This window comes from Macrobrachium nipponense, chromosome 41, assembly GCF_015104395.2.
Source record: "Macrobrachium nipponense isolate FS-2020 chromosome 41, ASM1510439v2, whole genome shotgun sequence".
Taxonomy (NCBI): domain Eukaryota; kingdom Metazoa; phylum Arthropoda; class Malacostraca; order Decapoda; family Palaemonidae; genus Macrobrachium; species Macrobrachium nipponense.
Window position 1 is genome coordinate 23,495,486 of NC_061102.1, and position 16,137 is coordinate 23,511,622.

The following is a 16,137-nucleotide window of genomic DNA, read 5'->3' on the forward strand; positions in this document are numbered from 1 at the left end:
GTTGGTCCCGATGCTAAATAACCACTGGTTCCAGGCAACGTAGAAACACCATACAAACAAGGGGAGATAATTACAAAATTAAAATGAAAGAGGAAAAGGAAGAAGTAAGTGGGAATGTAAACAAAGGGAGAAAAGGTGGGAATACGGACTGGATAGGAAAACAGGACAATGGAAAGAAGCACGAAAAGTAAAGATACGCATTCACTTAATGGGGCCATTCTATGTCCTCACTCCTCCAGAAGACTAGTTAATTCATTGTCATGAGCAAAAGGAAGAAAAATGCTATATAATTAGTATGATAGGTAGACGTCGGTAGGGGACGGCTTGTAAGTACTGACATAGATTTGGAGAAATGAAAAGGAAAGAAGTATAAGAAACGGACGACAAATAACGCCAATAAGTAGAGAGGGTGAAATGAAATCGCTGGTTTTGCAAAGTAAGAAAACGTGTCCGTGTGTTGTCTTATAATGCGAGAGGCAGTAGATACATATGGTAGGAAGAAAGTAAGATGTATCGAGAGAATAATTAGGTTGTGACAAGCAAAAGATATGCAAAACATGGGTGTATGAACAAAGTACACATTGTACGTAAAATGAAGGACAGATAATGAGAAAACTGTAAATAGATTGGTAGATCTTTTGGAGCAGAGAATAAGAGAGATAACTCTGAAACGAGAGCACAGGAGTCATTTTAATAAGAGCGCAACAGTACCAAATGGTAGGTGGGTTAAATCCTACAATGGGGTTAACCTAGAAGCCTCGACCAATCCAAGACTGAACATGACGAAGCATATGGAGACGGCATCGGAGACGGTTTGTTACATCAAAGAAGAAGAAGGACGTGCGAGAGGGCGAAGGAGAGTGAAAAACAATGTATATTATATATATATTACATTTTTACTATGTTTTTCTTGTCATATTTCCCAGTTTTCATCCAAGGGTCGAAGCGACCTAAATTTTCATCTTTTCGAGATATCACATCCTCTGCGTGTCCTTGCCATAATAACTTCCTTCAATTTCTTCAGCAGCGTTCCATAGTAATACTCTGCTGTTTGCGCTGACCCATAATCCATCTTTTAAAGTGTTAAAATTCTCATCTATTCCGCACTGCCTTTCCAACCACCATGGACAGTTTAACGGTATATTTGATTTTTTTTAATTCAAAGGCCATCTTTGTTAATACGATTTCCTTCTGAATTAAAGGCAAAAATTTAAATTAACTAAATGCAACGGCAAGTATTGTGACAGAAATGAAATTTGGAAAATAGTGTTAGAAACAAGACAAACGAGAGAGAGAGAGATTACATGAAAAGGGCATATTTAGATAAATGAAGGTTGTTTTCTACTAGTGTCTAGGACTATGATAATTTTTTATCACATTATCATGATCATCGAGTAGTTTAATCAGACCATCGTGTTAAAAATCTCAGCTCAAACAGTGTTTGCGTTCATACTTCAGAGCTATCTCTTATCTAACAAGTTGCAACTCCGTTTAAAAACCTAGTGATTAGATATATGAAAAATCTTGACGATTCTAGGATTGTTTTTTCCTTGATGACTGCATATGAAAGCAGATAGCCAACATGCATGTTTCAAAGTTCCCACAAGTTTCGTGCAATTAATGGAAAAATAGCTAATTTATTGTAAGGAATATTATCAGGAAACTAACTTAGAAATAGCTTTCATGGGCTGTTTAGAGATACCGGAAATTCATGTTTTTCATAGGTTTTGCTAATCTCCACTACAGACCTTATTGCATAGTTTTGCTGTAAAAACAGAGTCCTTAATTTCTAGGTAAACAAAGCGCCTCAGTGGCGTGGTTCAGTATGGTGTTAGCGTACTACCTCGGTGGCCGCGAGTTCGATTCTCTGGCATTCCATTGAGGTGTGAGATATGTGTATTTCTGGTGAAAGAAGTTCACTCTCGACCTGGTTCGAAAATCACGTAAAGCCGTTGGTCATGTTACTGAATAACCACTGGTTCCATGCAACGTAAAAACACTATACAAACAAAATACCAGGTAAACATAAGCTATACTATATATATAATATATATATCTATATATATATATATATAATATATATATATATTATATATATATATAAGATATGACAGCAATCCTAGGTGAGTAAGTCAGTTGGTGCCATCAGTATAAACTGCATAATGTGGACTTTAGAACCTACATGTTTGATGTATATTTAATATTCAATGTGCATTTTATATGATTTTTTAAGATGTTACATTAGACAGGATGGAGAATGGTTATCCATAAAGATATTTCTTTGGTTACAATAATTTCAGTTTGAGTCACTTGCTGCATTTCAGATAGCCCAAACAACACCTTAAAATTTTAAAGATTTATTCAGGGACTATTTAAAAGAGCAGTGCAGTGACTGAATCCAGATATTTGACTACCATAGCAGGCCCGTGCCGAGGGTGGGGTCGGGGTGGTCGAACAAACACCCCCCTCCCTCCAATTTCTGGAAGTCCATATTTTCTGTGACTATCCTTTTCGTTGAACTGTACTTACAAAGTAATAAATAATTATTGTTTTATTGTTAAGTCAGAGTATATTATAATATAACAACAAATAAAGTAATATGCATGTTATTGTTGACATAATAAATTAATTAATCAATAAAACTGAAGAAATATTCTTGAATTTCAGTGCAAACTTTCAACATTAAAGTAAAATTCCTTTAATTAAAGTCGGTACTTTGAATAACATCTAATCGGGTAGAATGGCATAGACATGCGCATACCCAATTTTTCTTCTTAATATAACTAAAAACATTTTCAAGTATTTCATCTTATATATACCGATATATGCAGTGATATTTATAGAAGAAAATGGCCAGTTTTGGGAAAAACGAACCCCCCCCCATATATATATAAATATAAAAAAAAAACTATTTACGGGCCTGCGTTGACTATCATTAAGAAGACAGGCATCTCCTGAAAATTGGGTTGCCAGAGAATCGAATAGAAAGTCCAAGGGACAGGACATATTGTCTATGTTATTACATAGTTGTAGGTTTGCAGGTCCCTAATATATTCGGTGACCTGATTCGGGATTTTGACATCAGTCAATAGCTAAACCTGATGAGACGATGACACCTCATAAATCATCGTAAAGATTTCAACGGGAGAAGGTCATTATATTATAGGATGTTTTCCATCTTCGTTTTGTGTAGGAATACAAAAGAACATTTGCTATAAGTCAAAATACTATCAAGAGAAAAGAAATTCTTGACCGGGTCCTCTTCACAATTTGAATTTTACTTTCTTTAGTTCAAACTAATTCCGTCAGAATTTACGTTGGCTGGGAAAAAAAAAGAAAAAAAAGCGGATCCAAATCGGATACTTATAATAATAGTCAGTTAAGTTCAAGGTATGGTACATAATATACAGAGAATAGTATAAGTCCAGGGCATGATACATTATGCCCAAGACATGGTATATATCATGTGGGGTTGTATCTGAAGTCTATGGCATGTTGCATTATATACATAGAATAGTAGATATAGAAAATTCCTGACATGTTAGATTATATCCATAGAATACGTAGTACATAAAGTCCAGACCATTGTATAACCATGTGAATTCTACAAGTGGGTGATATATAAGCCATAATCACCAATTTCTTTTGATGCCTGTTCATTGTGATTCCATTGCAGTCTCGTGTCAATCTCTCTTAACTAAAATTATGCAAGATAACCATGGTGCGTTCTTTCAGTCATGATAGTTTAACGGTCTGTGGTCGAGTAATCTCGGAAGCGAGTTTAGGCCCGTTGCTTACAGTACTGTCACTTACTCAACATATAACGCTTTCATGAATATATACCCTGTTCAATTTACTAAGCATAGGTGTTGCCTGAGAGACATTATTTTATTAAATGAATAGTTGTCCATCTAATTTTTGCTTTCCTGAAAGTCCTGCAAGGCATGCTCATGATGGTGCTTAGTAAATATTATAAACCACTTATATTTATTGTGCACAGTATGGTTGCATACCTAACAATAAGCGTTTATACAGGTCATGAGAATTTATTTCTAATCATAATGCTCTATATACGTGTCCTCCTTAATAAGTGCATTTATATTTAGATTTATTGTTTAATGAAGTCGTCTCAAATCTCAGAATAGAAGGAAAAGAACGTTGCATTGGTTAATGTCGACTGCGACCGACATTGACCAATCAGAGAGGCGAACGGGTAGGCTGTGGCTAGTGTTTACATCCCTGGCCAGCTGGAGTTGCCTTGTGCCACTTCACCGTAAGTATTTTGACGTTTTGCCGATTTCTCTCATGAAAAAGACCCACATCTTCTCTGCCAAGGAAAGTACTAAATAAGACTTAATCTTAGTTAGCCTTATATTAACAGGAAACGCTTATGTGCCCATATTAGTGACTGTTAAGTAGCAAAGCCCTTTTCGGCATGTCACCTCGGTACGGACTGTAGTAGGAAAAGAAAATAATTTATTGCCTACGGCCATTGGGGGGAACTACCGTAGTCTATGCGATACGTTTTACAGCGTAGTCAAGGTCATCGGCCATCTGGTAGCATGACGTCATACGATTGCTGAAACAGCTTCGTAATAAGGAGGCAGCCGATAGATACTTCGCTTAGTGATCAACAGCAGTCGCTTCGGGACGCTTGTAGCCTACGACACTTACAAGCAATAGGCCTTCCGTAAACAACTAGACAGAGTTTTGTTAAGTAAGTTTTATCATAATGATGATAGTGAGGTTAGTTTTACTTGGTGTTTCTAGAGGTTGCTAATGGTTTCCTTACTGGCTAGGTTAGGCAATTAGGGTAAAAAAAACCGCATGGTACAGGGGTGGACCATGTATGATCAATGTGTACAACCCCCAAAAAATACATTATAACGTGTCCTGACATCGGAGATGGGCATCAGACGCGACTTGTTGTTGGTGAGAAACGGAGCTAAAGACCTCTACTCCAGTGTCAGTAACTTCTGCAATCCAAGACCTGCAGTGCCCTGTAACCCTGATCCATCGCTGTAGCAGTAGGTAAATTATATAACAGTTGTCCATGGTTCATTTATTCCATGATGGCAGTCTGTTAATTAAATTTGAGAGGGTGTTCTTCCGAGATTGTACTAGGGTAAACAACCGCATGGACTGGACAACACACCGACGGTCACGGCTGGACACCCTCCGAAAAAGTACTTATAACGCGTCCTGACACCGGAGGTGGTCATCAGCCGCGAGTTGTTGTTGGTGAAAGACATAACTAAAGACCTCTACTCTCCTTTCGAAGTATTTTCTCCAAAGTTAGAAATTATGGCCAAATTTAAAGCTTTAAAACAGAGGGTAATGGAAACGGTGGCCAACGCAGTGCAAACTTCATCAAAACGCTTTCGAAATTTTTACTTACGATTAAATAACTTAGAAGATTGATGCCATTTCGATGTTTGCGGAGTTGCTTGTGTCAACAAACTTCCCATTTTCTGTGATAAATCCGCACACCACTTGTTCCCATAGACACTGGTGCACTTTCATCACAACAATTGGAAAACGGTCTCTGGCCTCGACGTTTTTAAGGAAACTACTGTTTTGATAGAAGAAGCCGAAGCGTGCACTAGATAATTATTTAAATAAATAGTAAAACATCAATATTATACATATTTATGATGATTCATTTGAAAGTATTCGTTATTGAAAAAGCAACTCGATTCCTGACTCAAATTTAAGTAATTATTTTTCGGAATTAGAACATTTTTTAAGTCCTGTATTATGACGTCATGACATCTTGACGTTCGTACCTATTGTAAATAATTGCTATAGTCAACTTTCTAGCAGAACAGTTTACCAGTTATTCATGCAGATTGTTATCAGCTATTCATGTAATTGTTATAATCATAATGCGCATGTATATCATTATTATTTACTTTTTGGATATATGAAGATGTTTTACTGCCAGATTACCACCGTAGTGTGACGCAATCGCTTTCGCTCCCTGGGCCTCTTGTCTGTTTTCGCACCATAAGAAATTAATTGGGCCGAATTTGCAATGACCAGAAAGTCGTTAAGAGAGAAAAGTTATTATTGAGGAGCATATGTTTTGATTGAGAAAAATACAAATTTATACAATAGCTAGCTTGTAAAAAATACTTGATTACAAAAAACTTGATTGACAACTAAGCAGCATGTCTACTATGGGTTTCAGAGACAGTGCAAGCACGTTTTTTGGCAATATTTCTGTAACGAACACTCGTATCAGAACGAGATTTTGCTATAGTGTATTACACCCAGTGCCGTAATTTATAAGGGTATCGTGAACCACTTCCCCCCACCTCCACTGCCACCCCTGTCCTTCTTCCTTCCTTCACTTTCCCTTCTCTCTCTCTCTCTCTCTCTCTCTCTCTCTCTCTCTCTCTCTCTCTCTCTCTCTCTCTCTCTCGCCAATTGGTATGTGTTCACCCTCCAAACTGGGTATAAGACTTACACAATTTTATCATTATTGCATTACTAAGACAACTAGAATTCATGGAAACAGTTTATAATAATGCATCGGCGCCTGTGTGAAGCCTCACTAATGTGGCAACGATGATTTTGCCATTCTTAGCATGCAAACATTAAAGGTTACATTTATTTCTGGCATACAGTTATTTAAACAAATCAGAATACTAATATAGACGTAAATCAATGAAAAGTGCTAGCAAAAAAAAAATATATGATCCACTAATCGTCGTCTGCTCCACGATGGTTTTCGGCAGCCAGATGTACGACAAGGTTAGAAACGTTGGATTGTATCTACTTTAGAAATATCTGTAATTTTTTGGGGTAATTTGGTTGCAAAAAAGGGATAAGAGACATGGATTAAATAAACATTTTGAAGTATCAAAGTAAAGTTAAACTAAATAATGAGTAAAGTAAACAATTAAGGGAATAAAGCTTTGTACCTCATAAAGTGTCGTCGTCTGCTCCTCGTAACTGTGTTTGTGGAGTGAGCACTTAGGAACCAGGAACAGCAACGTGGTTCAAGTGCAATGTGGAGTGAATTAAGACCACAATGTGTATAATTACAATCAAATAAGCACTGTGGAGTTTCAGTTGTGATGGCAGTAAGGATAAAACCACCGATTACAAGGTAAAAATGAGTTCAGTTCAAACCATGACCTTGGGAATAACAAGTTTCATACTTTCACTAATATAGGCAACAAAATGTTGTTTTATTGTACTGATTACAACTGCAATCATGAGTAAGATCAATAAACGTTACATATATACGCTAACATTGTTCAAATGAGTGCTGGGAAAGATGGTGGATTGTCCGTGATTAGACCGGCCAGCCTGACGATAGCTGCCACATTGGATTTCAAAACTGCCTTGAAAACATATTTTACGAAAAGCTTATGGGGCTTTCATATATCACATTATGTTGACAAAACTTCAATCTTTTGAATGGTATGCTTAGAGTTGTAATTGTATTCTTGTTTCACCAATTAAATATCGAGTGAATAAGACCCGGCCAGCGTGATGATGGTGGATCGTCCGTGATTGTTTACTCTATTATATCATAAAGGGATTAAAGAATATATCATCTTGATTTTCAATTGATAACAGATCCAAAAATAAATTTAGCCCCATACTGAGAAAGTTGTGAGTCTATTTTTGTTCTCTTTATTTATCTCTGCATTTGTCCACCCATCTGCCCATCAGCATCTGTGGTACACTTGCCTTGTCATTGCAACTCCTACGTGGTTAAAGGAATTTCCATCATACTTGGTACAAATGCACATCAATGAAGGGAGCTCATTCATCTGTTCATCCATAGTATTCTTTGTCAAACATGTGCGAAGGTAGACCATCATGCATTAGTATGTATAAAGGGTTATGGTTTGTTTGTATGTCCAGTAGTGCATCTGTCACTCCTACCTTGTTATCTAAATTCCTGTGAGGATGTTGGGCTTTGTTTTTAATCTAGATACAAAGGAAGGCCATCATGCTTAGATGTGCATGGAAGATGATCTCTCTGACTGTGTCACGCTTTGCTATTGCAACTCTTGTACAAATGAAGGAATTTCTGTCAAATTAGGTGCAAATGTAGGCTGTTAAAGCAAAGATGCACAGAAGGGTAATTGTCTATTAGTGTCTCATGCTTACCTTGAGAGATGTCTTCTTTCCTTGATAAAAGCTGGACAATTAGAGGGATAGAAAGCAAAGAAAAGCATAAAACTCTTGAACAGAGAAAAACGAGGTAAATTGTAAGTTTTTGCCAACCCTAACGGCAATGCAATGTGCAATGTTCGCCCATCGTGGACACAAGTAATATCTATGGTCACTGCTCAGAGCCATCATACACATACAGTGTTGACTACCATTATGTTTCTCTTTTTTAAGGGGGTTGTAGTGTCTGGACAGTTGACATGAATTTGGTGCTGTATATGAGTAACTTGTTTGTTATGAAACAAATTTACTATTGTACACAATTGAAATATCTCATGTACAGTTGAAAAATGTCAGATAAACATAGGAGTCTGGGATTTGAAAGATGTGTACATTTTTTAAGACCACCATGTAAATAGTAAGGGTTCATAAAGATTTTAAATTTAAAGGTAACACTCAATACTATAATCAAATATGAAATCTTTAGGTAAACTATTACCACTGGGCAAATGTCTAAGGATTAGGGAATTTGATCATAGTAGGGATCAAGTAATTTGTAAAATTTTGGTTTTGCTCAGGTTAAGTTGAATACTTCACAGTTTTGCTCATGGTTTGTGTAAAGGCTTGCTGTGAATTCTTTGTGTACCATAGTCGAAATGATTAATAGTTTCATTTTACACATAGTACTCAATTATCTTATTTATTAAGCCAACATCATGTCAGCAGTGTACACGTTAAGTGGGCAGAGGAGGGTTTCAAATATGCCGCAGCAAAAGTTGTAGTGGCCCCACTCTAATTGTTTTGGGTTTATATTGTAATTGAAGGTTCTGGTCACTGAATGCAGTAGTCTATAACAACTTTTTGTCTGTGTGTGATGGTCATTGATTTAAAATCCTGTGGTGCCCAAAATTGCAGGCGCACTGATAGGAGTAATACCCAGTGACACCATTCATTCATTTTTCTCATTGCCAAAAGGAATTTTAACCCTATTTTTGTTAACAGATTTGGTGTAGGTTTTCATTTTGGTTTAGACTGTGATAAATGACTTGTAGGGTTAAAAATCAAGATGGTGTTGCTAGAAAGGCCGGTTGAATGTAATCTTGGTCTTTATTAATCTTGATTCTGACCCATTACCTAATGTTCATTTTTTCTTCTCATTTCAGTATTAATCTCCCGAACTGTGAAGACCACCTGGAAAGACACACACAGCTATGGGGAGATAGGAATCACACTCAAATACCCTATCCATGTTGTTATGTTCTGCTAAACACTACTAAGAATCTCATTTTCTATTCCTGTGATCAATTGTTTCTTAGTTCCTTACTACACCTTATATTGTTTGAATTGTACTTAAGCCTCAGGCTCCAGTAGTGTTGTTGAGATATTTATTTTGGTGAGCTTAGGGGACCAAGATGTTTTATTAGATATACTTATAAAACAAACAAGTTTTTTCTCTCTGATTAGTTTGGTTGTGATTACTATAACTTTTATTTTGTTGATTTTCAACTCTAGTTTGTGGGATAATCATTGCCAACAGTACAGTACTTAAATACAACATTCCAAGACAATAAGTAGCCAATATGTTTGCCAGAGCCAATGGTCCTGTCAGTGGAAAACATGGTCCTCTAGTTGGTGCCGTGGACCAAGGAACCTCATCCACTCGTTTTCTAGTAAGTAGATTTTGTTTTAATGTGCAGGTGATAAGAAAAGGCAGATATAAGTATATTGTTGTGTATCTAGATGATAAAGTCTCATGAAAGATGAATTATTGGCATTTAACTAGTTTCATGTAAGTTCATTAGCAAGTTGAGGTTTTTGGTAGAACTTGTTAATCTGATATTAGAAGGAAAGTCGTGTAACTTATCAGTGATAATTCTGTCACTTCAACGATCATTTTCTGCTGATAAGAAGCTGGTGATTACAAATCTTGACCTTGTATTTAACAATAGAGCAGCAAAATAACTGAAGAGAATGCCATGTGGCTTAGAGCTCCATATTCTGTGTCATGTATGTTTACTTTAGAGTTACAAGTGTATCTTATGCATGGACACACACTTCAGGTGTTGGTGTAAAAGCATTAAGAGTAAATGTGATGTACCTGCTCTTGGTTTTTATCTAAGTAACTTTATTGACTTAATATATTGATTTCTTGGATAATGACATGCTCCCTGCCTGTCTTTTTCAGATAAATTTCACACTTGAAGTTGTCTCATAAAAGACATTTTTTTTTCCAATTCATTATCTGCTTATCATTTTATACTCCCTTATCTGCTTGTCAATTTTATTTTATAGATAAAATATAACCAAATTCACAGGGCCCCACTTCTTTTGATCTGTCAGTTATGCAAGTAAATATTTGAGTACTATCTAGTTTTGAATCACTTTTTAAAACTTTGAGTATGACTAATGCTATGTTACTTGCAACCTATATCCAAAACCCTTCACATTCTGCGCCACTCACCTGTCCTGTGATTTCCCCAGTGCTTCCAGAAAATTATGGCCTTCCATTCTAAGTCTTGTTTAACTGTCTTCCTCTCCTCCTCCTCTCACCTAACATTTCAAAAGTATACACGATTGATGATGTCGTCTTAAGCTGTGTATACAAACCAAACAGTCAATCTCAGCAGCTTCATCCTTTCTTTTCCACATACAACAACCCCATTTTACCACCATAAAGAAGAGTTGGCTCAGTAGTCCCTTGAGACACTCGCACTATGGCTTCCATTGATAATCTCAGATTTGTTTAAGGATTAATCTTCTGAACTCGCCTTGCTCTTTTTCTTGAATAACCAGCTATCCATTATATTTATACCGATTACCAATAGAAATCCATTGCTTCCTTATTAATAATGTTGGCCCGTCATCCTGGTTTCCATTGACCCTCAAACTTTATTTCTTGACATGTTGAACATCAGAATTCTTATTTTCTAATTCCAACACTTTGCACATACCTACATTTGTCTTCCCTTTGATCTCTCATATGACACTATCCATAGAGATTAAATAGTCATGGATACATAATACTTTTGTCTTAGGTCTATTTACACACCAAAGCAGTCACACTCCTGTCTACATATCCTAACACTTCCATCGTAAATTCTATGAATCACTCTCAAATCAGTTTGAAAATATCAATACAGTGATTGCAAGTAATAGTAATGAAAATATATGTAGTTACTGACAAGTTAATAAGTAAAACTGGATATACCTTCCATTGGAAGTAGATCAATAAATAGTTAAATGTGGAAAGGAAAACATGTCTGGTTGTGTCTTGAAAGTGAAGGAATCCCTCCCTGTAGTACAGTGGAGAATTAGCCGTTAGCTTTTTTTTTGGGGGGTTGGGTTGGGTTGGTTATTAGTTGGTTACCCAAGAATGTCATTGTTGTGAGAGAGAGGCATACTACTTGCTTTTGTCAAAACTTTACATTCTATGAGATTTTGTCTGTTTTGGTGATATGGATGTGATGTAAATCGATTACCCCCAATTAGTAATTAGTGCATTTTATGGTATGATAATTTTATTCTATCAATATTTACAGGTTTTTGCAGCTGGCACTGGGGAAGTATTAACTTACCACCAAGAAGAAGTAGCTCAGATCTATCCAGAATCTGGTTGGGTAGAGCAGGATGCAAAAGCTCTTTTGAAATCTGCATTGACATGTATAGAAAAGACAGTTGAAAACCTCAGGTATGTAAAGAATTGGATGATATTTTCTGTAAGAAAATGTAACTTGTTGCTATGAATGTTTTTGTTTTCTAAATTAGGCATTTGTGCATGCCATATAGAGGTGTTTTTATCATATAAGCGAAATGTGGTTGTTGAATGTGCAGGAAATGAGGACAGATACTGACCAAGTGATGCTATGAAACTATACTGTAGGAATGTTATGCACCATAAACATTTAAAAGACAAGAATATTCTCAGCAAAATAGTCAGTGAAAATGTCTCCTTACTTAAGAAAGTGATAAGACCAACCTGTCGGAAGCATCACTGAAGAGAAGTAATGTCTTCTATGAGTTTACTATATGCCCAGTGGAAGGCTGCCACAACTTGTGTATCAGGATGAATACCACCAAACTCAGTTTCACTCCTGTCACCTTGAAAAAGGGACCATCTTTTATCATTACATACCAATAAAATTATAATTATGTGAAAGTGAAGAGCTAAAAAATATAAAAACAGACTAGGCTGCTGATACATGCACCTTCTTGACTCTTGATGTACCCTCTTTAAAAAAAAAAAAAAAAAAAAAAAAACAGGCATCAGCATAGCAAAAGAAACATTTTCTTTCCACAGTTACAAGGAGAAATGTAAGAAATCAGCTGTTTCCTAACCTGGTGCCAAACATTGATGAGAAAGAGAAAGGTGGAAGAAAGAGAGTGAGAAATCACACCATATGGCATCTTCTTACCTAACTGGGTTTTCATACTAGTCATAAAGAGAGAATACATCAGTCTACCCCATCAGATAGGCCAAGAAGATCACAGTACCCACAAAACATGACACAATAGTATCTAAACATGGTCAATCAAAATTCAGAGCACCAATCCACTTGCTAACTGTAACTCACTCATCTGCTATCTGTCGTAATTCTTTCCCTTTTGTAATGTCTAGTGGATGACTGCAAGAATGGGAGTCAAAACATCAGAGGAAATAAAAGCATCAGGAAAAAAAGTTATATAAATATAGAGTATTCTAAACAAATTTAATGTTATGGAAACAGCTATTATGATCAAAGTTGTATTACCCTTAGATAAGGATTCCTCCATTATTAATACAGTATTAAAGACTGCAGTAGTGTTATTACTTTTGCAATGAAGTTCAGTGGAAGCTGGTAATTTGCTTGTTTTTTAACTTTATTTCACTGGTATATTCTACTTCAGAGATAATAATATTATAATAATAATGGTAAAAACAAAATTTGTAATAACACCTTGAACCTTACTTCAGTGACTGACACTGTTAGTTATATTTTAGAGACTGCTATAATTGCCTGTACGTATTAATAAAATAAATGGTCATCAAGGTTACCACACAAAATAAAAGTTGTAAATTTATTAATGTCCACATTCAGTGCCTAATAAAGGAAAACCATTAGAAGATAGAAAATTAATGTAAGGTTTTTGTAGATGAAATGCTTAGTTAGTTGAATTGCAGCCTATATTATTATCATTTTTTTTTTCATTATATACAGAGGAACTCCCGTATTTGTGCACTCTTGATTAGTGGACACACTTATTTGTGGATTTCTCTCTGGAACATATACCCTCTTTATTCGCAGAAAATTCACCTATTCACGGTATTTTTCTACAAGAAATATCTACGAAACCCTTTTTTTTCCTTAGGCACTTTTTGCAATGAAACTTAAAAAACCAGGTATAAACATTTTTAGTGGGTTTTTCTTGAGTTTTAACTAACAAAATAAGCAGTTTGAGCGTTTTTATAGGGGTTTCAACTATTCACGGATTCTAGCTATTCCCAGGGTGTCTGGTACGCATCCCCACGAATACAGGGGGAACAGTATGCATAAACTACAAATCCCAGGCCGATCAGAATAACCTGATATAATTAAGGAAACCCTATTCATGCAATATTGTATTTGCTTAAATGTATAAAAGTGTTGTTCCATTGTAACCACTAAAGCTCAGCAAAGCAGAATAATTTATATGGAATGTGCTGTCGTGCGGTCACATAATTGTGGTTGACAAGTGTCATTAATTAATCAAATAAATGGCCATCTCCAAATTAATTTTATTGCAAAGTTAGTTACACTTTCTATAAGATTTATGCAATATATGTATGGAACTATGATCTGAATTTGTTAGTATATAGTAATACGTATTACATATTTACTTCACAAAACTGCAGTGCAAACTGTGCATAAAAGGAGCTCATTATGTAACATTTTTACATTTTATAGTATTGTTTAAGTTTGTGTCACAAGGATGATAGTACATTAATACAGTATACTGTATATTGTTCATGTCAGGCAATATTGAGGATAGTCTCAAAATAAAAGAATAAAAAACTGCTAAGATGCAAGTTTGTTTATCCACTATAGATTAACACCAAAATATTTAATTGGTATTATTTTTCAGTTTACTTGTGATTACTTCATTCATCCCAAGGAAGGGTATATATAAACTTATATTAATTGCCAATTATTTTTCATTGCAGAACGTTAGAAATTGACCCTGCTGATATCAAAGCTGTTGGCATCACCAATCAACGAGAAACGACAATAGTATGGGATAAGACAACTGGTGAACCCCTTGCAAATGCTATCGGTTAGTAAGCTCCCAATCACTGCTTTTTATAGGTTATTGGAAGATGCCTTTGCTATCTAAATAACTTCAATGAAATTATTAGTAGATGATATTTTCAGACTCATCCATAGTAGTTTTAGGTTTAATAAAAATTTTACTGTTATTCATTAAGAACGAACCCCCTCTGGACAAACCATATGAAGAATGTTTTCTCAGTGGCCTGGCAAATTTTGGATAGTACTGTACGTATTAGTACTCTTGCATAACTTCTAGACATTTATGGGAAGGTTCTTTAGTTTCAGAAAACTACTAATATGTAATGATAATGCGTATTCTGTTGCGCTTGGAAACTCAGTTGTCTTGTATGGTATGTGAATAGTGTAAGCTCTTCTAGTTCTGTAGGATCATCCATACTTAATGCATCCCCAAGTTTACTGACAAGGTACTATTCCGTGTCTACTTGTTACTCCTCTTAACCCCTCAACTTCAAGACATTTCCTTCCAGTATTTCACTTGCTCCAAGTCCCCAAGAGAGAGATTCTAAAGAGGAGCAGCATTCTTTCATCTAGTCATGTGTTGTTTCCGAAATGTTTTGGTAAAGCAAAAGGTTTAGGAAGTGTTGCTCTCCTCCTATTTCTGTATAGCTTGTAGGATGGTCAAACAATGCTTGGAATTACCATGTTCTGTTGGTAGTGAGAGACATTAGAACCCAGATGAATAGTGAAGAAGTTGAAATCTTCTTTGGGAATACGTCTATAAATGATCGTTCGCAACTAAAAGCAGTCATAAAATAATGTTTATTTTACTAGAAAAAGAATTAACATTCCTTTTTTAAAGTGTGTATTTTTGTTTAATTGCAGTGTGGTTGGATGCTCGTACAGCAACAACAGTAGAGGAGATACTTAAAGAAACTCCTGGCCAAAACAAAGACTATGTGAAAGACATTTGTGGTCTACCTATTACCACCTACTTCTCAGCGCTTAAACTTCGTTGGCTGCTGGATAACGATAAAGAAGTTCAAGAAGTGGCTGCAAAAGGAAATTTATTATTTGGCACAGTTGACACATGGTTGTTATGGGTATGTACATCCTTTATTTTGTTTGCTCTTAATTATATGTTCCTATAAGAATACAGACCTTTGTCTTTTCATGGATATCTTTGGTCAAAATTTTCATTTCAATGTCAGTTTTCATTGTCCTAAAAATGAACTCCAATGATAGAGATTTAGTCATGGAATGAAATTAAATGAATGGAAGCAAATCACATTTATCATAATTTTCAGTTGCATTTCTCCAGGTCCAAGGATATTTTGTCAAATATATCAGTGTTTCACATTCAGTTTTCTGCGACTTAAAAATGAAGATAAGTATTATTATGATCTCTAAAGATTAAGTTATAATCATAGAATAATATACAGGCAATTACTGGAAAACCCTGTTACTTGGAATATTGCAATAAAAATTTATAATAATCAGTTTTCTCACCTTCTTATAGTGAACCCTCCGGGGGCTACAACTACGCCATTCAGAATCACAGTTATGGTGCCGTAACCTGGAACTGATTTTTTTATGAATAGGTTTTAAAAAGTGCTGTATGTTTGGAACTCCATTAGTTGTAGCTGCTGTAACCCAGGGAGTGCCTTTGCAGTGTCATAAAAAAAGGCTTTTTTTGTTCCGATACGAAATACGTTAATACAAACCCTCGGTCCTAGCAATAGGAAGGTAACTAGCGGCAGCT

The 16,137-nt window shown here is 35.7% G+C and overlaps 1 protein-coding gene across 2 annotated transcripts in view; it reads left to right on the forward strand.

Moving 5' to 3' along the window:
* Positions 1-4,311: 4,311 nt before the first annotated feature.
* The window catches only part of LOC135212599 (glycerol kinase-like), a gene marked incomplete in the record, with an annotated part of 99,164 nt that continues 87,338 nt past the window's right edge, over positions 4,312-16,137 (forward strand). The window contains 5 exon segments of one of the 2 annotated variants that reach the window (XM_064246157.1): positions 4,312-4,717; positions 9,297-9,803; positions 11,673-11,821; positions 14,312-14,421; positions 15,261-15,478. In XM_064246157.1, coding sequence (XP_064102227.1) covers positions 9,714-9,803; positions 11,673-11,821; positions 14,312-14,421; positions 15,261-15,478 — 567 coding nt within the window. 2 annotated transcript variants of the gene reach the window in all.